At 39.3% G+C, this 23,176-nt stretch overlaps 1 protein-coding gene across 1 annotated transcript in view; it reads right to left on the bottom strand.

Annotated features, from left to right (window-relative positions):
• The window catches only part of bmpr1ba (bone morphogenetic protein receptor, type IBa), a 156,264-nt gene that overhangs the window by 48,556 nt on the left and 84,532 nt on the right, over positions 1-23,176 (bottom strand). The window contains exon 3 of the mRNA XM_041788291.1: positions 4,285-4,675. Within this exon, the coding sequence (XP_041644225.1) occupies positions 4,285-4,390 (106 nt within the window). The 5' untranslated portion in view covers positions 4,391-4,675. The remainder of the gene's footprint in view (positions 1-4,284; positions 4,676-23,176) is intronic.

The following is a 23,176-nucleotide window of genomic DNA, read 5'->3' as shown; positions in this document are numbered from 1 at the left end:
CAGTATATCTCAAATGGAAACCAGACCCTTCCACTAAAAGGAGCCAGCTTTCAGGGCCGAAATGTCCGTGAATGACACATCTCAACTCCCTCCTAACTTGTCTTGAATTAAGTTGTCATTTCAATTACCCAGCACTAAATAAGATATATTTACTAAATAGTGTATGACTCTGCCCTTTGAAAGCTTATTTTAGACAACATAGGGGAGAAAAGCTGTTAAATGGCATTGCTCTCCTCTTAGCTCACAGCTATTTCACCCCCATTCATTCTTATCGCCAGTGGCTTCACTACACACGGCATGCTGGGATACTAAGCCGTGGTAACAGTGCCACAGAAATTATGTGTAAGCTGTTGTTTGCTCACTTGGTTTCCAATTGCCCAAAACTGTTAATGGATCATGTAAACAGGGACTGACACCCTACACTTTCAGAGATTTTATCTGATATACTCCATTAGCAGACACAGCAGCAATACAAACTTTTGAATGGAAAGACTAAGATAAGGAGAAGGATATGAAACAACGGGCATGAGTCTCTGGAGTGTTAGGTTAAAAAAAGAGAAAAAAACCTTGGTAGAGGTCCAACTATATGTCAGATTTCACATATGTCTCCTTTCTGGCAGCTGTTCTGCAGATTCACTGTTACTGCAAGTCTAAAACAGACCGATTTCCTCTGTTTGAGACCATGTGTTCATAATATGCACAAAGTAAGTTCTTTAAAATGTTCACAGCATTTCAGAACTTCCCTCCAAAGTGTGCTTTGAGATGATAAACAGTGTTAGCAAGCGAGGAGAGTAAATCTAAAGAAGCGTGTAATGCACAGCATGGGCTCCAGAGGAAAGCCGACTCGGTCTGTGACAATGACAGGAAAGATGGACGAGAAAGAGGGGATGACACGCAGCCAGAGGTCACAGGACGACCTCAGCACATAGCACTCCGAGTATGAGGTATGAGCCTCCGCTGGCTTAGTGTCAGGGCTCCCAGCTGAAACAATCTTCAATGACTTTAAATAGACCGACAATAACGAGAGAGAGCAGAAGACCGAGCACACAAGAAACAGCAAGAGGCTGGCAACTTAACACTTTCACACTGTTATAATCTTAAAATGATCACTTTTGGTATTAATGTATGCTAAAATAATCTCAACAGACACAGAGCCACAATGACACACCACAGCACCAAACATAACAGACTATTAAATCTGACTCGTTCTCTCCGCAACACCTCGCCAATCACACTTCAGATACCAAACATGGTCACGGACAAAGCGGCTGACGGTAACAATGTTGATCCATGACGGCAGATCTGTCTGTTTATTTGTGGAAAACAGTGAAAAATACAGCAACTACAAGAATGTCAGCGCAGAAGCAGAAAGAAATCAACTTACTGATTACAATAAGTAATCAATAACTTCATTTTATTTGTGTATTTTGCAGTAAATCATGTTGTTTAAAATCCCAATCCAACTTAAACTTCCAAATAAAATATGGATTCAAAGACATTTCCATGCTTTACATGCAATTATTTTAGATCTGCCACATTGATATAGCGTTAAAATATGGAAAGATTTGAAGAAATTGGTTGAAATATGGAAACAGATAGAAGTATAGTGTAAAACCATCTAATTTGGGGATTTTTTAAAGCTTGTAGTGTTGATAAATCTACAAATATCTGTCAATTGGTTGAAAACAGCTAAAAAAAATGATGACAATGTGAACATCAAGCAAGTTTTGTGCTCTAAAAATAGAAGCAATGTATCAGATCACCCATAACTTTACAACTTTGTATAAATTCTTTGTTTAGTTGTAGCAAACCACCAAATCTCCATGGGTATGTGAATGTCACATAAGGTATTATACTGTAAAATAAGAACAAAGTTATGACATTATCAAAATCTTCCCCATTTTGTACAATTCAAAATAAAGTTTCCATGCTTTTACAAGCGATTCTAAATGATCTACCTTCTTAATGCTGTGTTAAAACCTGAAAACTTGATTGGAATATAGAAATGGATTGAAAAGTGCAGCCAAGCCGACTAACGTGGGGCTTTTCAAGGCTTTTGGCCTTGATAAAAACATATATCAGTGTGTTTATTACTGGGAAGACAGCTAAAACACCGAGACTGAGTCATGTAACTGAAAGTTGGGCAACCGTCGCTCTCCAAAAAAAGAAAAACATTATCACATAACCGGCAATCCGATCATAACTCAGCCTCTTTGTATAATCTGTTGTAAAGTTTGCATGCTTTAGAGGGACTAATGTTCATCCATCATATTGCTACAGCATTGAAATACAGCGAAAAAGTTGACATTTTTAATAGAAAATAGGGGAAAATTGGAAGGCATTGTAAAACCATCTCATCTGGAGCTTCTTGAAGCTTCTAGTCTTGATAAACCTCTTAAATCTGTCAAATGGTGGAAAAAGCTCAAACACTATGACTGTGTGAACATCAGGTAAACTATCGTTCTCCAGAATATGAAGGAAATTATCACATAACTAGTAATACTGCAACTAGTAAAGTTTTCCTGCTTTTACAGGGGATTCTAAATGATCCACCTCTTTGATATTGTATGAAAATCCCAAAAACAAAACTTGAAAATTGGATGAAAAAGTACATTCAAGCCGTCTAATCTGTGGCTTCTTGCCTTTACAAAAACATACATCAGTCTGTTAAAACAGCAAAAACACTGTGACTGAGTCATGTAACTGAAAGTCTTGTTGTTGATCCAAAATACTGCTACACCATTCATATTCACACAAATCTGAAGAAATTGGTTGAAATATGGACAAAGATAGAAATATAGTGTAAAACCATCTCATCTGGGGCTTCTTAAAGCTTCTGATCATGTTAGATCTACAAATCTCTGCTTAGTTGTGGAAACCACCAAAACACCATGGCTGTGTGAATGCCAAAATAAGAACAAAGTTATCACATAATCAAAGGCCAGCCATTTTCAACAACCCATAGTAAAGTTTCCATGCATTACACAGGTTCTCAATGTTTCACCTCATTAAGATGTTATTAAATTCCAAACAAACCTGGAATTAATTGACTGGAACATTAAAATGGATTTAAAAGCGCAGTCAAACTGTATAATCAGGGGCTTTTAAAGGCTTCTTGCCCTGATGAAATAATATATCAGTCCATTTATCATTGGGAAAACATCAAAAAACAAGTGACTGAGTCATATAACTGAGAGTCAGGGAAACTGTTGCAATCCAAAATAAGAAGAAATTTACTGCATAATCTGTAACTCTGCCACTTCACATAATCTGAAAATGTTTTCCATGCATGTACATGAAGTTATTGTTGATCCTAAACCTACACATCTCTGTTTAGTTGTTGAAAACTACCAAAAAAATGGCTCTGTGAATAGCACAGCAAGTACAGTACTCCAAAATAACTAAGTTATCACATTACCATAAACTCAGCCTCTTTGTAAAATCCATATTAAAGTTTGTATGCTCGTGCAAGGGACTGTTGTTGATCAACAGCACTGATAAGGCATTAAAATACAAAGCAAAACTTTGGATTGAAAATGGAAAAAGACCAAAAGTATTGTAAAACCGTCTCATCTGGGGCTTCTTTAAGTATCTGGCACTCATAAAAGTCACATATCGACCTATTCATTGCCTGACAACAGCAAAGCGCCCATACCAGGGCGTCTATCAAGCTCCCAAATAAGATAGAAGTTGCCAGATAATCAATAACTTGTTTTACTTTGTTTATTCTTTAGATTATCTGTGTTATTCCAAGGGAATGTTGTTGTTCAAGCATGTTGACATGACTTAAAAATCCAGATAAAACTTTAAAAATTCAAATGGAATATTGAAAAAGAATGGCAAGAACGAAACCCATCTCATCTGGGTCCTCTCAAAGCTGCCTGCCTTGATAAAATCCTGTACGTATTGCTATAATTTACATTAATCAGTACATATGGGATCCTGATGTATAACAGGATCATGCATCTCATGATAGTGTGGACATCAGCTGCTGCCTTTTGAAGCCAGTTTCTAAAATTTACATGACTTTTATCAGCATTTATTCATGCAACATGGACAGAGAAGAGATTTCAGCTCCAACGTTTATAAGTACACGTGTGTACCTATAAATGTAAGAGTGGAAAGAACATTCACGCTCCTCAAGTGAGGACAAGTGAACTCCAGGCTGCACAACCAAAGTTTTTCAAGTGTAAAAAAGAAGTGAAGCAACTTCAGAGCAATGCTGAGTGAGAACAGCAACACTAAGAGGGCAGCTGCAAGGAGAAAAAGTTTGCAGTCACTCACCGTGTGCCTGTGCGTGAAGAGAAAACAGTCCGAGCAGCAGCAGAGGACTCCGGCTCCAGAGACAGAGAGGCACTGAGCGCTGCAGCCTTCCTCCCTGCACGGGCATGGTAGAGTCTGCCGCTCCGCTCCGCTCTACTCCACTCTTCAGTACGCTCCACACGACACGATCCGCCACTCACACACTCACTGCCTCTCCCTCTGAGTTTGTCTATGTGTGAGAGAGAGAGAGGTGGAGGGAGGGTGGAGGGGAGTGCGGGGCATGCAAGCTCCTGTATGTGCGTGTGCGTCTGCAGCAACGTGAGAAAGTCCACACCACACTGAACACAACCTGCAGCGGCGGCAGCAGTTGCAGTTGATTGTCCTCCAACCCGGTCTGACAGTAGCAGCCCAGCTGAGAGAGGGAGAGAGAGAGAGAGAGAGAGAGAGAAGGGGAAAAAGGGGGAGTTTACTTCACTTGCCTAGTAGAGAGAGCTGAACAGCTCACACACATTAACACACTCATGGGGAGGGTGGACGTGGGTTGGGTGGTTGGGTGGAAAGAAAACGGGGGCAGGGAGCAGACAGGAGCAAGATGGGGTTTAGTAAAAAGTAGGAGGAGGGTGTGGAGGATATTGAAAACAAGCAGCAGGATCTGTGGGATTCAGAGCATTTAACAGCCTACAGATAATTCATTCCACTTTGTTATGTTCTGCAGGAAATCTGAAAGCAAAGTGAAAGTGAAAAGCTGATGATAGCGATACATAAGCTTTAAAGTGGTGTTTTTGAGCTGGAGCATAACAAACTACTAAAAACTGACTACCTCTAATTTAGAGATACTAAAGCTGGCTACACACTAAATGATTTTAGTGGACAATTTTGGGCTTCAATAATGGGGTAAGGGGTTCATTCCTGGTCACAACCTACAACTCATGTGAAGTAACTGGTGTCTAGTATGGGTGTAATGGTGCGCAGAGTTCACAGTTCAGTTTGTACCCTGGTTTTAAACAGCAATCGTGGTCCATTGTAAAGTGAATCTAGGATAACCATATTCTATACAGTGCACACATGTAAGGATGCTTGAAAATACAGCAGGATCTGAGACAACTTTAAGGGCAAAATGATTTATGATTGCAAAAGTGGCATAAATGAGGCAAAAATAAGCTATATAAATGGGTGAAAATAGTGAAGAGCTGCTAAAAAGTGGCCAAAATTGGATTAAAAGTGCTAAAAATGGGTGAAAATTGGTTAATTTTAGCAAAAGTTGCAAAAATTGCCAGATAAAGTAGTGAAAATGACTAATAAATGCTAAAATTAGTTGTTAAAAATGTTTTTAAAAAGCGCTGTAAGTGACAAAAATGGGCCACACCCTCCTCCTGCCCTCGCTGTGCCAACATGGAAAGCCTGAGGCAGGGGGAGAAGCAGTAAGAAACCCTGAGCAATGACAACAGAATGACACTGACTAAATAGAATGTAAGATATTGGAGGAGCTGGGGTGGAGGAGGGTTGCAGAGCAGCTTGCAGAGGGAGCAGCAAAGATAAGGCAGGCCAGAGCAGCTTAAATGTGGCAGCCTTTAGCCAATAGGAGGCTTAGCCTGAACTAGCTGGCAGTCAGCTGACAAGGCCTTTGCTGATGTGCTTAATTAGATGGGAAACTACACATCTTCAAACATCATTGTGGTGTCAAAATGATTATTTTACTGCTTCCGACTGAGTGGAAACCATCCCAGTTTCATACCCTACATATCAAAATTGCTTGATATTTTCAATTCTATATCTGGCTTCTTCAGAAGGAATAAGAAGCTGGTTAGTGGTGCTAAACTGCATGAAGCACTGAGCACTTCAGATCAAAACAACCTAATATGGATGAGAGTCTAAGCTGCCAGGAAGACAGATACTGGATTATATTGGGTATATGCAAGCACCAGAAAGTCGGAGTTGGACATGAGTCACGCAAAAGGCCTGCAGTGCATAAACAAAGTAAAATACTGCAGCAATCCAGCCAACTACACAAGAATAAAAACAGCCGAATTACTAATGAGCAGCAGCAGCTAGACTTGTCTAGCTGACTGGACTAGACATTTTTTTACTGCAAAACAGAACCCACGTCAGGACAGCCAATAGATGATGTTGATTGTCCTCCCTATTTGGTTTTATTCCAAAGTCATATTTCATCGAACATGTTTCTGTGAGCTTTCCTGCCTGTGGAATCCTCACTATGAAATTGTAACAACAAACATTAGAAGTGTGGTTTCACGGTAAGGCCCAGTTGTCTATGTTTGGAAGATTAAAGTGTTTAAGGCCCCGTTTACAACGTTTTCGAGTGAAAATGCAAAAGTTTCGTAGGGTTTTGGCTGTCCGTATACACGGCAACTGCATTTTGGTGCCTGAAAACGGAATTTTTTGGGAACGGACTCCAGTGTGGAAGTTTTTCAAAACGCCCCCGTCTCCGTGTAAACTGGGAAATCGGCACTTTCTGAAAACGGACATGTGCACTGCAGCTGCAGTAAATATCCATGCGCAAATACGCTTATAGCATATGCACGGACAGGAAGCCCAAAACAAAACAAAGATGGCCGACACCAGCGTTCTGTTCTTGCTCCTCACTCTTTTGAATTTAACTGTACTTCTCCAACAAAGTGTTGATTTACTTCACCATCACTTGGATCAGCGAAGACATATTTCATGTCTGCACCAGGTTCTGACTCGACCCATATTGCGTCGAAGGGCAGCCCGAAGGCGATATTGGATTTTGGTTCATTGCAAGATCACACCACCATCTACTGGCCTGGCATGTATACTACATTGTTTTCAATGAGATCATTTTGAAAACATTGACGTCTAAACCTGGAACTTTTTGGAAACGAAAACGGAAAATGAAGTAAAACGTTGTTGTGTAAACGGGGCCTATATCAGGTTGAATCTGTCCTTATGCCTGTGATCTCAGGATTTTGAAGAGAACATCAGAAATCATTCCCAGCTGGTAGGCCAGGACCAAAAGAAAGGTTGTGAAGGTGTTTTTAGTAGGTTCAGGGGATGTGCCTAGGGAAAAAAATGTGGAGCAACACTACGTATGACATGCTATAATTCTAAACAACATTGCCTCCATCTCTTTGTCTCAACATCAGTAAAACCATCTGGTTCTGATTGAAATATTTAAGAAATGTACTTCCTGATTTGCCATTATAGAGGTGGTGGTTCCTGAGGCTAGACCAGTTGAGTCTAGTGTGTAAGGAGCGTGCAAACAAACAGTGCAGAAAATAACATGACAACAATAAAATCAATGAAAGTCCAAAGGAGAATCTCATTCCAGTGAGATAAAAATCACAATAGCATACATACTTCTGCTTGTAAATGGATTTTATTTACATATGCATGGTTTCACAGTGTTTATTTGACCAGAACACGTGCCACAAATGCATGGAAAGCATTTACCAAAAGCAAGAGCCAAGAGTTCAAGCTAAGGTTGTCAGTTATAAAAAATAAAAAATACATCTATGTCCCAATAAGCCTGGTGCTTAGGAAGGAAATCAATCAAAAATTACTGGCAAGCTCCATTCTTTTTCCCAATTTTTAGTCCAGCTTAGACAGTGTAGGAGTTTGCTTTCACTTTTTGAAAATGAAAAAGCAAGCAAGTTCACAATATTGGGTGTCAAGGACTTTTGTTTTCTGCCTAGGTTATTAAATCAAGTATCATAAAGAATGTTTGATTTTGACTTGTAGTACATTAAAGCCAACCACTTTAATACCGACACTGGCTACCCACTGCACACAATGTGAAAACGCCACCTTGTGCATGCTCGTACCAGCAAAAATAGAAAAGTAATTACAACAGAGGGTCTTCCTGAAGGGTGCTAAAACTGACACTTGAGAAGTCTGAGTTTGTGGGGTACATAAAATTTCTGCATGACTGTGCAAAAATGTTTTAAGATGCATGCTCTGCTGCAAAGACAGTCATATTCTAGCTGTGTGCTGTAAATTGTCAGTGTCAGTCCATTTATGTTCTATAAGCTTAGCTTCAGTTTGTCAGCTTTAGCTTTAAATATCACAGAAAATCAACTCTTAGCATTTATGTTCTCTAAATGTTAAAATAAACCTCTAAGGTACAAGTCAAGCAATAAAAGTGTATTTTATTTTTTAGGCAGAGGATGAATTTATGTATCACCAGAGCAAATTTCAGTTTATAATTAAAGTTTGAAAATCCTGACATTCAGCCCTAATCTCTGCTCTGGGGTGCTGTGGGTGTGCTTGATGAATGCACCAAAACCCCGTCCACATACAGGAAGGACACGCCTCCCTCAACTGTCAAAGACTGCAATCCAAATTCTTCAAATTCTGGCTTCCTGGGAGAGATAGATTGGGGTTTGAGGGCAAAGCTAGCAAGCAAGACAGCAGGCTGTTGTGCTGAAACATGTAGCAACCAGCAATAGAGTGGGTAATTTGAAAATGCTGAACTACTCATTGGTTTTATAGCAGTGTAGCCCTAGGAGGGTGGTATTATGTAAACCAACCTTAACGCCTCACCATGTCAGAAATTTAAGCCTGCCCCAGAATGAGTGTGTAAATACAGTAAAAAAATGTTGTTGTGGTCTACAATTCAGTCAAAACAGTCCTTACTCCTTTCATGTTAACAGCAACTTTTCTAATGAAAATATAAGATTTCAAGAAAGATTTTCAGAAACTAAATTCCTACCATTTCGGGTTCTATGTGTCTGTTTACCACTACAGTCCCGTGGGAAGTGATGATTCTTTCCACCAATCAGCAAACTGCAGTGTGACTATTGTTTATGTAGCTCCACCGTTTAGGAACGGAATGGTAAACTCGGCACCCCTACAGTAGGGTGCCAAAAAGTAGTACCGCATGGGTCGGTTATTTGGCACCTTTTCCTGAACTGTACCACTCAGTGAGAACAACCTAAAAGTAATGGCATTTTCAACTCTTTCACCAACTCGCCTTATCTTGACTCTACTTTTTTATTTCTACTGTCCATTAGGGGTGCAATATTTAATAATCATTATATCGTTATCAGCACATCTTAGCTTAAAAAGTTAAAAATCCAGCGCTGGATTAGCTCATCTGGAAGAGCAGGCATCGATAAACAGAGGCTCGTCCTTGATGCATTGGTTGCAGGAGTGCATTGTCCACTCTTTCTCCTCATTTTTCCTGTCTGTCTTCAGCTGTCCATTTCAGAATAAAGGCAAAAAAAAAGCCCCAACGAAGGGAAATACCCATATCAGCAGATATGGAAATTTCTGTCATTATTTACAGCAGATGTAGTAACAGTACATATTAGCAGTACGTATCAAGACTGTCCTTAAATATCAGTCAAAAATTCAACTGTACCATCTGGTACAGGTGGCTGCCTGGGGCACTACACACTTCAGGTTGCCCATCATGAGCCCCAAACAAAACAACTACCAGACCCTCTACTTTCAGCTTCAACTTGAGACAGACTAGACTCATAAACTTGATGACTTTGGACTCAACTTGACTGTATCATAATGGACCTACAACTTGACCTGGTCTTACAAACCAAAAACACATGACTTTGCTTGGACTTGAGTCTTATGACTTGAAAATGCTTGAGATTTTAAAGGTCTGAATGTTATAAAAAAGTGGCGCAAATCAGTTCGCTTGAATCAATCCATTTGTTGAACATTTTTAAGGGTTATTTTGGGGCTTTTTTGCCTTCATTTGGACAACTGAAGAGAGACAGGAAGTATGGGGAGAGAGGGAATGGGGGAAAACAGGCACCAAACAGTGCTAAGACCGGGACTTGATCTCGCAACCAGAGAGACAGGACTACAGCTTCTGTATGTGGGCACCTGCTTTAGCAACTCAGCTAAACTGGCATCAAATTTGTTTAACATTGATGCTACACTAGGAACAGTAGGCTGAGGCAAATAAATGTTGCAAGGTACACTATATTTGGGACTTTAGATTGGCTTGTTATCTGCAGAACTATAAGGTTGTCCCACCTCTGGTTGGATTCATGCACCCCTATCAGGACAACCCCACCTATGTTAACGAGGAATTATCAAAGTATAAACTGTAACAGAAAACAGGTTTACTGGTACCAAAATCATGTAGTCGAGCTGAGTCCAGCAAGTACCTCATATGATAATGCACCATTGTCTCTTTAGTCTACTCTGGGGTTACGAACCAAAGGACATGTCTTCCTCTTGACTGGCAACAACTGACATGTTTGACCACACTTTAAGAAGTTATATTAATAAAAAATATCTCTGCATTTCCAGAATAAGACATGTGAGGTCCTGAAAAGCTCAGACAGAGCATCTCTTCACAGACTGGTCTGCTGTTAAATGTTCAGGTAGCTGTCTGAGACACTTTAAAGGAGCTGTTAGAGATGACATCACCCTGGCCTGGAGCTTTTATACTAATAAATAAATGGGTTGAGACACTCTAATAGACCATTTCCTTCTCAGAGCTATCCCGCTGCCTGTAAGGCATTTACTGTAGACAAACCTCTCTGTGTGGATGTCTGTGTGCTGACAACACTCTGCTTTCAGCAAAATGTATTACAGACCTTAAACAGCACTGAATGAGCCGCTATTTTATCCCCCCAATACAAAATGCTGATTCTCCGTTTTGGGGTTAAATAGACGGGGCAAACACTTTTTGTTTTCATGTTAATCTGTGTCGTTTGTTGCCACTGCTGTTCTTCTCACTTCTTTTCTTTCTCACACTCGTTCATGTTGTTCATTAGCGGCAAACAATAGGCAGCCTGGCTCCCTCGCTCCTCGATGAGAGGAAAAATCACTTCATAAATAAACAGTCCTGCCCTATTCTTCTTCTGTCTCCCCACATGCCCTCCTCTCTGAAGCCCCATTCCCACACCAACCTCAGTGTCCTGTCACTGACGCTGCTGTCATTAGGGTGTCATGTGGAAACAACGCCCATTGTTAGCTGTGGATGTTAAAATATCCTGACAGTTTTCCAGCCAGAGAGCTTGTATTTAGCATATTAAAGGTTTTCATATTACACATATTACAGGCTGGCATGCTGACATGGAACTAGATCTGTAAATTGGAGCACTTTCTATCTTATCTGGGGGTAATTTTGATCCTCAACATGTTGGTAGTCACCTCATGTATAAGAAGTTTTCTCAATTTAAAGCCACAAAATGTGACATTTATGCACTGACATTTCTATAGTAACTGAAAATGTCTACTCCTACGTTTAATCTATTTTTGATTTGAGTTCTTACATTACCTTGAACATCTCCACTTGTTTTTAAAGCCAGTTTTACAGTTATAATAGGACTTGTCTTGTTGCAGTAGCTAACATGTCAGCACCTGTTAAAAGTGCACTTCCTGGTTCATGCTTTGAGCGGTCGCAGTTTAGTTTACTGAATTAGAACAACGCCTATTAATCAACATATTCACAATACACGTCAAAGTAAATATGCCAGAAGAAGGAAAGAAGCAACACAAGCCAGGAAGGCCACATTGAACTGCTGTTCTCCCTCATTTTGTGAAACTCCTCAAAGAAACCAATGGCAAGATGTTTGAAATGAATGAAGAAGAGGAGGGAGATGCGTGGTATCTACTTGTCAAATTATGTTATTATTTTGATTGAGAGCCCCCTGACAGTGGATTTTTCTTACTGTGCATTTTTATTGTATCAAAAGCTTCAAAACTACAAATCTGTTTGGTTTTGTGGTGCCCTTTATTCTCGCAGTGCAGCCATGCAAAAAAAAAAAAAAAAGAAAAAAAAAAGATTCATTGTTAAGCTTCAGTGTCAGCTCATCATACACATCCTTAATTTGAACATGGGGTTTTTATGTGACTCCCGATACCTCTGCCATCAGCCATGAATGGAACTGCAGTTTTCGGCACTTCATTTTTCAATGATGGAAGTTTGGAGCCAATGAAATATTCTCCCTCCCTCTCTCCATTATGCACTGACATAGTGTTAATTTTTGCAGCTGTTTTAAATTTAGTCTTAGTCTTTAGATAGAGTTGCTTTTTACTTTTGGTCACATTTTTGTTATTTCATCACTCTCAAATGTTTTAGTCAACTTTCAGTTGACAGAAACTCAAAAACATTTCAGTCCATTTTTAGTCAATAAAAAGTCCTTATACTTAAGTCAGTACTTTCAGTCACATTTATTTTTTAAAACTTATTTCTGGACATCAAATTTTAAAATCATGCTTAATGTAAAAAACAAAAGTAATTTGTTCACAATCAACACTTCAACTACTTTAAAATACACTGACATACCTTAGATATTGTGTAGTATAGTTATGGGACAAAATAGACCAAAAAAAAAAAAAAAAGGCACTAAACTCACTTTGTATGTGTGACACAGATTAAACAATAATGACTAAGACTTCTTTGCATAAACTTGTTCTCCCAATTCTTAGGGGAAAAATCATTATTATGTGAAAAAAGTCTTCAAAATATTTACATATTTACAAATAAAAGTCCTGGCACTTCTTTGAATTTGCTGAATGTGTGCCATTGATTAAATAAGTTCCTGTCTGCAGAGACACAGAGGGACACATCACAGGCTTTCTGTCTCCCTTTCTCTCCAATACAAGCTATTCAGGCTGTCTCCACTGTTAATACATGCACAGTTTGGCAAAGAATGATGCGACAACAGAACAGCCTGCCATTGTTTGTCAATGTGACAAAACAATATGGCGGATAGCATTCGCTGCTAGCAGCAGAAACGACTGAAGAAAAATCATTTAAAAAATAGATAAAAGGATGTTCAGTGTTAGAGTTACAAGTGTAGGTTTAAACTCCAGGAAGTCACCCAAGCTCCAGGCTAGCTACTGTAAGTGCTACAGAGTCATTAGAACGGCACAATGGAGGGCTTCCAGAGGCAAAAAATAATAATAATAAGTGGCTACGATATATAGTTCAAAAGTTATTTAAAGATAAAGTTATTTTTAGATAAATCACATTAATCGCAATTAACTAAGATCCACAATAAGTGAATCAAATTTTTGGTTGCAATTCATTTCATTTTTATTGTCCCTTTCAGCACACTTTGGTTAAGTCACTGCAGTGTCTCCTTACAGCCACAGTGGTGTAAAGTTACTCCATAACAGCTCCTTAATGTCCCATTTCACTTTTAGGAACCCACAGAAAGCTCAGTGGACAAGTCAGAAGTCATCTCAACCTTATGTTGTCAAACATTTACCTTTTTACTATTTCTCTACTTCTTTTCATACCATAACAACTAACTTTTTTTGTGGTGAAGTTCATTATATAATATTTGATCTGCCTAAAAAAAAAAAAAAACAGGTCTGTTTCCTAACAGGAAGTCAAGTACTGAGTAGAAAAGTTCAAAATGGCATCAACAGTTTTGAATGCAAAAAAATAGAATTTGAAAAATATATGATCAAAAGGATTTAAATCACTGAGATTAACCACAGAAAATGTGGGATAAACAACATTTTTAATCATTTGACATCCCTAGTTTTTACTGATTATATTGAAGAAATATGCTGGATTTCAAACATCCAACAGTCCAGCCCAGACTTTTTACTGTTAAGTTTCTGTGACAAAAACTAAAGCTACTTTTCATCAGCATTTTTAACCACCAAAGATACATCTTTACTCTAAGCCCTGTCTTCCTTATGGAAAAAAATTAACACTATGCTAGTGTACAGAAAATAAAGTAACACCGGGCCCTCTGTTTTTTTCACATTTTCCCTCTATTTCACCGTCCTGCCCTCTCAAATGGCCCACAGCTTCTCTTTTATAATTCATGCATCTGTTAAGATTTTTTGTAACTCTCAAACCTAGCCCCCTCCTCCCCTCCCCCGTCATCCCTCCCTCCTCTCCTCTTCCTGCTCCCCCTCCTCCAGTGAACCAGAATGCCATTTCAAGCATGTCTAACCACGGGGAGCCTTTTAAAAACTGTGACAGCATTTGCCCCCAGTCTCCCACTAGTTGTGTGCGAGGGTGGCTGTGTGCATGTGTGAATAATGACGGTCTGTAATGATCTGTGTGAGGGATACCAAGCAGGAAGGACAGGATATCATATGTGGATTTAAACTTAAAGGTAGTCATCTCTACCTTAAAAACAGATGGACACAGGCACACAAACACATAGTCTGCTGCTATTCTTTTACAGTGACACCCTCATGCTGGGCCGATGATGAATGGCTCAGACTATCAGAAGCGAAGGATGAGCAGTTAAAGTGAAAGAGAAAGAGGAGAAAAGAAAAAGCTGCTGACAGGAAAAACAAAAGGAAAGATGGGAGAAGAATGACGGTTTTCTCAGGAGTCTGGAGGAAAGATTTCTACACTATTGAGAAAATAAATGATGGGTGGTGACCTTTGGAAAGGAGCTGAGAGAAAGAAAAGGTGTGGGAAAACAACGACATGATGGACGGAAGGGATCTGAGGATGAATTAAATGAAGCTGCCGACAAAAAAATGTCTTATTTGGATCAACACTAAAGTAACAATATAAAGTAAAGAAAGAAAATGACACTGTTAGTTCTGACGGCTTCTGTTTTCATATGCTAATGTCATCTGAGCTCCCTTTACTCATTCAGATGATGTGTCTCAGTCAGTGCTCGGGGTCAATAAGCACCATGCTCAGCGTTCACTCTCTCATCACTTTTGACAAGCTGTCATAAACCAACAGCTTCACATGTCAGCAGCTTTAAGCATCAACGTGGTAAAGAAAGTCAAGTTTGCTCCCAGGGTGTTAAACGTTGCTGAGAGTGTGAAAATAATGAAAGAATAAAGGTGAGAATGCAGTGTTTCCCGCAGTGCTTTGTAGCTAAGGCGGCTACCCCGGCAAAATGCATCCTGCACCCTAACATCAGGGAGGGGAGTGCAAACACTGACAAAGAAAGGGTTGGAGGACATCTGTGCTGTACAGTGTGCAGTGTCTTCCACACATGGAGAATACTTCAACAGGCCACCCAGGTATATTTACGGACACCCAAGTATATTTCCCAATTACTATCTGTGCATGTATGAGAGGAATCTACTGGTACATCCTTTCAAAAAATGCACCACCTGGTTGAGTAATTGATGTGTTCTGAGGGTAATTCAGTCAGGATTGCAGTTATAATTTTTTCTCTTTATTAGCAGTTATTAATTTTGCCATTATTTAGATTCAGCAGTGTGGCTGTTCTGGGATCCCCTGCCCTTCCACAAGCCTATGTAAAAGCATCAAGAAGGAACAGCACATGTTCCTGCTCTTCCTGTGCCCACAAGGAAAGCCTGAGGCAGGGAAGGAAGCAGCAATAAACCCAGAGCAGAGCATGGCATTGATTAAGTCACATGTAGCATAAAGGAGGAGCTGGGGTGGAGGAGGGTTGCAAAAAACAGCTTGCAGAGGGAGCAGCGAAGCATAGCCAGGCTAGAGCAGTTTAAATATGGAAGCATAAGAGCAATTAGCCAGTTGCGCGTTTAGAGTGAATCAGCTCGTTGTCAGCTGATGAGGACTTGCATGAGATTAACTGAGCTTACATATATGGCAGCACTCAACTCTGTGGACTTGCTGAAGTAATGTTATATGCTTGATACTGGAAGGCTCACACTTTCAAGTTTTCTCCATTTGTGGATAATGGCTCTCACTTTTTCACATTTCAGATTTTAGGACTTTTTAGGTGTTATGTGCATGTGGGAACATGCTCAAGTCCCAAAAAACTTGGTAATATACTTGACAAGGCTAATCTTCAACCAAAAACATAATGTGAATGTTATTAAGGGGAGCGTGGAAGCTTTTTTTTTTTTTAAAACAACCCCACAAGCCTCCAACATTGTAAGAGGACTCAACCCTGCTTTAATAAAACAGGAAAAAGACATCAAGTTTGGAACAATGTGATATATAAGGACTTTTCTGCTTCTCAAAAGTTAACAACTAACGAAACAGTAGCTGCTTGTGGTACATTAACATTTCCATATACGTATATGTAAATGAACATGGCGTACTCATGGCGTCACATACGGACATGTTTCTCTGAGGGATTTCCATCAGTGCCGCAGGATTTTAAGACCACCTTACCTATACCTGCTTCACTCTTAAAAGCGTTTATCCCTTCATTTGATGCGTGAACTGACTAACTGACGGGGGATTAAATTCATTTTAGAGAAACACCTCTGTGGCACAGCACCACATCTGCTAATCCCCACCCATTCACTTCAGTGTGTCTTTAAACTAACAAGCAGTTTAACATAATCTGCTTTAAGCCCGTCCATTCACTCCTATTTACTGGTGCATTTACATAGCAATCCTTTCTGCCTGAATGCTCCGCGGAGAGAGACACACAGAGAGGGAGGGAGAGAGCATATGCATGGATGTATATGGGAGAGCTCCTCTTCCTACAAACTTCTCTGACACAAGGAAACATCAGTGGTGGCTGGATGGGTCAAAAATTTGGATAAATGTTCAGAAATGGTGAGCAAATATTACTCCGTCCTGAAGAAATAAAAAGGAAACAGTGAAAAAAGTTTTTTTGAGCAGCTGTGAGGAGTTTGTGTAAAAGATTTATGATGGAGACGAGTAGGGAGGGCATGAAAACTGTTGGAATTTTAAAAGGAGCGCAGTGGAGATGAGTTAGTGCAAAGGATGAAATGAAAGAACTGCATGATCAGTGTTAAATCTTTTCACCCAGAGTTACAACATCTCCAGTATGTAGTCCCATCTATACCAGGGTTCAGGAAATGTACTTTGCTGGTCAAACAAACTGGACTTTGGGGGCTTGGCACAAAGAGCCCCTAGTGTGGGGTGTGCTGTGCTGGTTGTCTTGTTGGACACAACACACTGTAAGAACAAAACCATTAAATTGTCCATTATATTTCATCATGTGAGAGATCTGTTACATTGTCTAAATTGGTTAATATCATAAAAACTGTTATTCAGTTCCAGGCTTAAGGGAAGTCATGAAGAGGGATAACAAAGCAAAGGAAGCAAAGACGATGAAGCGGCAAAGGAGGAGAAGTCTGTCAGGTCCACCTCTGACCCCAGCACTGATTTGTTCTCCATTGACCTTTCACCTTTAGAGAAAATCCCTCCTTGCCACTCCCGGAGGATCCTTTCTCAGACAAGTCAGTGAATGGCAATAAAATGGAGTCCAACCATGTAAAGCCTAATTTTCATTTAGTTGGAACATTTATGGGCTCTGGGTTTCTAAATCAGTCTGGACAAGTGAATGCTATTCTTCACATGGTTTTGTGTACTACCAACAGATGAAAAATTTGCTGCCATTATTAAATCTTATCGCAAAATAAAGAAAAAGTTACACATGTGCTGGGACTAAAGATGCTCAGACAAAAAGAATAAAATTGCATTACACTGATTTCTTCTTCAGTGGTGCAACATCTCAAATCGTTCATACATTAAATCACTGTAATACAAATTCTAATGTGTTTATATTTGGGAGGATGGGGTAAATAATTTCCAGTGAATGTAAGATACAACTGCATTTAATTGACTTGTCTAACAGAAAACTATTAGGAAACAGTTAAAACAGAGCACAATTTATATCACAATGAATCACAGGGTCTGAAAATCTTGCATCAATTGACCAGATTTCATTTTTGTCATTGGCTAATACACCTGTTCAAGTCAGAGAATGATTGCACCAATTGGTGTCATTTAAGGAGAAAGTTTAAGTGACTGCATACCTGTTAAAGAATTTAGATTTCTGCAAACTCAAAGTGGGTTTTCTCCGTGTGGAAGCCAGGTGGGCTTTCATGTGGAGAGACTTCTGTCCAGCCACTCTGCTATAAAGCTCAGATTCATGGAGGGCTGCAGTGACGGTTGTCCTTCTGGAACTTTGTCCCATCTCCACACAGGATCTCTGGAGCTCAGTTAGAGACCATTGGGTTCCTGGTCACCTCTCTTACTGAGACCCCCTGATTGCTCAGTTTGACCAGGCGACCAGCTCTTGGAAGAGTCCTGGTTATGCCAAACTTCTTACTTTTTAGAATTATGGAGGCCAATGTGCTCTTGGGAACCCTCAGTGCAGCAGAAAGTTTTTTTTACAGCTTTCCCCAAATCTGTGCCTTGCAACAATCCTGTCTCTGTGCTCTGCAGGCAGTTCCCTTGACATTACGGCTTGGTTTTGAGCTCTGATATGCATGGTAAGGTATGAGGCCTTCTATAGAGAGGTGTGTGTCTTTCCAAATCATGTCCAATCAGGTCAAATTATCACAGGCGGACTCCAATCAAGGCGTAGAAACATTTTAGCAAAGATTGAGAGAAATAGGAGGAACCTGAGGTAGATTTTAAGTGTTTTCGCAAAGAGTCTGAATACTAATGTCAATGTGATATTTCAAGGTTTTTTTTTTTTTATACATTTGCAACAAGTTCTAAAATTCTGTTTTCCATTTGTTGTGATGTGGTGCAGAGTAGGACTGGGAAATTAATCGAAAATTAGATTAAATCACACTATGGCCTGCTGCAATTTTCAAATCACAGAAGTTGCAATATTTCTTTAACCTGAAATCTGAGTCAAAATACAGTTTAAAAACTTTTTTTTTTTTTTGCAGCAGAGACATCATGCATTAACTATTGTGCAATCATTCAAGATCCATTTTTTTAGAGTAGTCAACAAAAATTGCTTCTTTCTTCATTTTTGTACATTTTTCTGATTAAATATGAGGATGACATAGAAGTTGTCATTCCCTTCAATACAATAATTCATATCAGATTTGCAATACAAGTCAAAATCATCACAATTAGATATTTTTTCAAAATAGTTCTGTCCAAGTTTTATCTAATAGTGTGTTAGTTATAATATACTAGTAGAATGATTAATTTTTTGTGTTTGCTGGAAAATACACAAGACGAGGAACTTAAGGAATAATTGCTTATCAGATCGCAATATTGGTGGAAAAATCACAATCAGATTATTTTCTTAAATCGTTCAGCCCTAGTGCAGAGTGAAGATTAATGAGGATAAAAACATTGTTTTCAACTGTATCATCAGGCTGCAACATAAGAAATTGTTTTTCAAAGCAAGGAGGGTCTGCATTCTTTTTAGATGCACTGTACTTTTGCTTTTCATGGGGACGGTCTCTGAAAGTTTTGAAGGACACTGGCATTCTGTACATTCTCCACAGTTCTCTTGCTGGGCTTTGACCAGGAGGTCTGACAGCAAGAAAGTTGGAAGAAAGCAAGACAGAGGCTTTAACATGGCCAGTGCTTAGGTGAGAACAAAGGCTGGGCAATTTATCGAAATTAAGATAAAATCGCAAAATGTCTTAATGCAGTTTTTTAATTAAAGAAGGAAGGAAGAACGTGTTTTAAAATACCAGATTAATAAAGAAAAGTCAGCAGCGATGTTATGCTGATGACGTCATGTAAATATTTACTTGTCCTTGTTTCTGTGTGTGTGTTTTTTTTAAATGACATAAAAATGATCATTGCCTCCAATGGAATAATTCATGTCAAATTTGCAACAAGTCAAAATAATTGCAAAACCGTTCAGGCCTAGTGAGAACACAGTGCATGGATCAGTGAAATGGTTCTCCCCGTGGTTCTGTATACATGAGAAAAGAGTAGTCTGGCCTCATTAATAAAGGAAGACTGTATATTTCAACTGGATTTTCCCTTGGGGATTACAGTAGTATGCCTTCCTCTCCTTTTACAGAGACGTCTGTTCATCCTCAGTCATCCAGGTCATCATAAATCAAAGTTTGATCTGAAAAGCAGCATGGCTTGGTGGAAGTTCTTGAAGATATTTCGCCTCTCATCTGAAGAAGCTTTCAAGAACTTCAACCAAGTCCAGTTCCCTTTAGATCAAGCTTTCAGAAACTGTAAAGAACCCTACACATTTTAAAATCCCATACCAGCCCCCTACATAGGGCTTGAAAGAGATCACGCTAGTATGTGTTACAAAGAAAACTCAGTTTGCCAATGAAACATGAGATTTCATTTGAAGTTATTGGGACTATGATCTTTAACACACAAACACACGGTGAGGTAGGTGTCAAGCCATTTAAACTTAATGAAGGGCTAATGCTAGACTGGGACTGGCTTTTAAAGCTTGTTACTGTCATTGTGAAAGCACTCGCTGTATCACTTTACAGCTGCTGTAAAATCATTGACAGGGATAGGTGTGGCCCAGGCGGGGTACAACAAAACTGAGAACCAGGATCAGAAAGGCACGTCTGTAATCCTGATATCATAAAAATAACAATTATTCTTAATTGCTTATTTGAAAAGGATGAGTGAGTTTTTCCCTGAGCCATCTGGCAGAAGTAGAGTTTCTATAGGATTTCTATGTGGCTGGTGTCCTGTTACTTTGCTCTGAGGCACACAGATGTAAAGTAAAACCAAACATTAAGGGCTCAGATTTACTTTGAGAGTTAGCAGTGTCATAAATAAATCATGAGCAAGCTTATATAAAATCAAACGCAGTCAGTTCAAGAGGCTGATTGATATGACATTGATGAGAAGGACTGTAGGTCTTTGGAAGCAAAATTAACCCCCTCACCTCCTCATGAAGAGGAGAGGGCAGACTTGTTGGAGAAATTTGTGTTTCTCTGTAAGGGTGGTATGCTAAAAATGTCTTGTTGATGTAAAAACACATTCAGCAGAAAACAGGAGTCGTGTGGCAGCTTCTCCATGAGTGGGAGCTTAAAAAGAGAGCAGAGTCGTCCCACCTGCTATGTGGGATCTCTGCCACTCACGTTTCTGATTCATAAATCTCAAACAGCTCACAAAATAAGTAAGGATCATGATCTGGATCCACGCAAGAACATTTCTTAAACACCCACAATAACAGGCCTACGCCTGGGTTTCCATCTGTCACACCGAGGATTTGGAGACGGCGTTAACTGCTGTGTTTGTCTTAATTTAGGGAACTGTTTATTCTGATATTTTGCCATGCACCTTTTATTAAAATGCTGCTCATCAGAATTCTAATAAAATCAGAATGAGGGCTGCATCTTAGCCTTTTTAACTCTGAAGTATAACCTCAGTTCCAAAAGACGTAAATTAAAACAGAATGCATTAATTTACAAATCTTATAAAGCTATATTTTATTCACAGTAGAACATAAACAACATACCAGATGTTTAATCTGAGATATTTTAGCATTTCATGAAAATATTAGCTTGAATTTAAAGGAAGCAACATATCTCAAAAAGTTGGGATGGGGCAGCAAACGGCTGGAAAAGTAAGTGGAACTCATAAGAAACAGTTGAAAGAGCATTTTGCAACTAATTTGGGTTAATTGTCAGCAGGTTACTGACGTGCCTGGGTATAAAAGGAACTTTTCAGGGAAGATGGGCAGAAAATCTGCAAATAAATGCATCTAAAATTGTGAAGCAATTTTACAAAACTGTTCCTCAGTGTACTATCTCTATCCTCAATGCAAAGGTGGCATAGCACTAAAATTCTGTACTGGAATTCACTGCATGGGCTCAGGAATCGTTGTCTGTTAACACAGTTCACTGTAACATCCACAAATGCAAGTTAAAACTGTATCATCCAAAGAAGAAGCCATATGTGAAGATGATCTAGAAATGTGGGCCAAAGCTCATTTAAAATGGACTCCGGCAAAATGGAAAACTGTTCTGTGGTCAGATGAATCAAAGTTAGACATTTTTGTTGGAAACCACTGACGCCATGTCCTGTGGACTAAAGGGGAAAGGGACCATCCAGGTTGTTATCAGTGCACAGTTTAAAAGCCTACATCTCTGATGGTATAGGGTTGCATTAGTGCCTATGGCATGTACAGCTTTCACATCTGGAAAGGCACTATCAATGCTGAAAAGTGTATAGAGGTTTTAGAGCAACATATTCTCCCATAAAGACAACGTCTCGTTCAGGGAAGGTTGTGCATATTTCAGCAAGACGATGCTGAACCACATACCACATCTATCACAACAGCATGGCTTCACAGTGGAAGAGTCCGGATGCTGAAGTGGCCTGCCTGCAGATCAGACCTTTCACCAAGAGAAAACATTTGGAGCATTATAAAATGAAAAATCCAACAAAAGACTCAGGACCGTGAAGCAGGTAGAATTCCAAATCAGACAAGAATGGAACAACATTCCTCTCCGAAAACTCCAGCAAATAGACTCCTCACCCCCCAGATGTTTACAAACTGTTGTGAAAAGAGGAGGGGTCTCTTTTAACTATTTTAAAAAGTAGAGTGAAGGTGATGGAGGAAGGTGCATCAGGTTGTAGGTGTTCTGACAGATGATTTTAGCTCAGTGCTGGTTGATCTCTGTAACTGCTGTTTCATGTCTTGCCCAGGGGACTTTTGTGAAAGGATTTCTAAATCTCAACAAGGTTTTCCTGGCTAGGTAAATTTCATACAAACTCTTACGCCCATCAACAACTTCATGAGCAGTTTTTACCCCAAAACCACTGATAACATGTAATTCCTGTAAAATATTACACTGCAATATCATTTTTTAATTTTCTTCTTCATTTACACAAGTGCAATAATATTTACATATAATTGCAATTATCACTACTCTATGCCTATATATAAACATTGGTACTTTGCATGCCTGTTTTGAACTAGTGTGTGAGTACATGTGCTCAAAGTTTTCTTTTTGCTTAAATGGATTACTTTGGGGGCATTTCCACCTTTCGCACCCTATTGCTCTGTTTTTATTCAGAGTCTGCAGTTCATTTGCAGTAAGAACATGAACCAACCTTTATCTATCCAAACTGCAGAATGCATTGCTTTTTTAGGTTAAAATTCTTGCAAAAAAAATTCATAAAATCACAGAAAATTCCCATCCCTGGTTGTCAGAGAACCTTAAAGCAGCAAAATCTCTTCATTCAACTTAGCTGATAATACTACTCTCCCTTTCCTCTTCACTGAATGTTTTTGAGGGATTTGCATGATTAAATGAGCCACATTTTCAGATGGTAAATCCAGGATTCCAGTTTAATCTGAATCACTCACATCCCTGGATATGAGGAGTCCATTGTTTGAAATACAATATA

Source organism: Cheilinus undulatus, linkage group 5, assembly GCF_018320785.1.
Source record: "Cheilinus undulatus linkage group 5, ASM1832078v1, whole genome shotgun sequence".
Taxonomy (NCBI): domain Eukaryota; kingdom Metazoa; phylum Chordata; class Actinopteri; order Labriformes; family Labridae; genus Cheilinus; species Cheilinus undulatus.
This window is presented reverse-complemented; position numbering and strand designations above follow the sequence as displayed.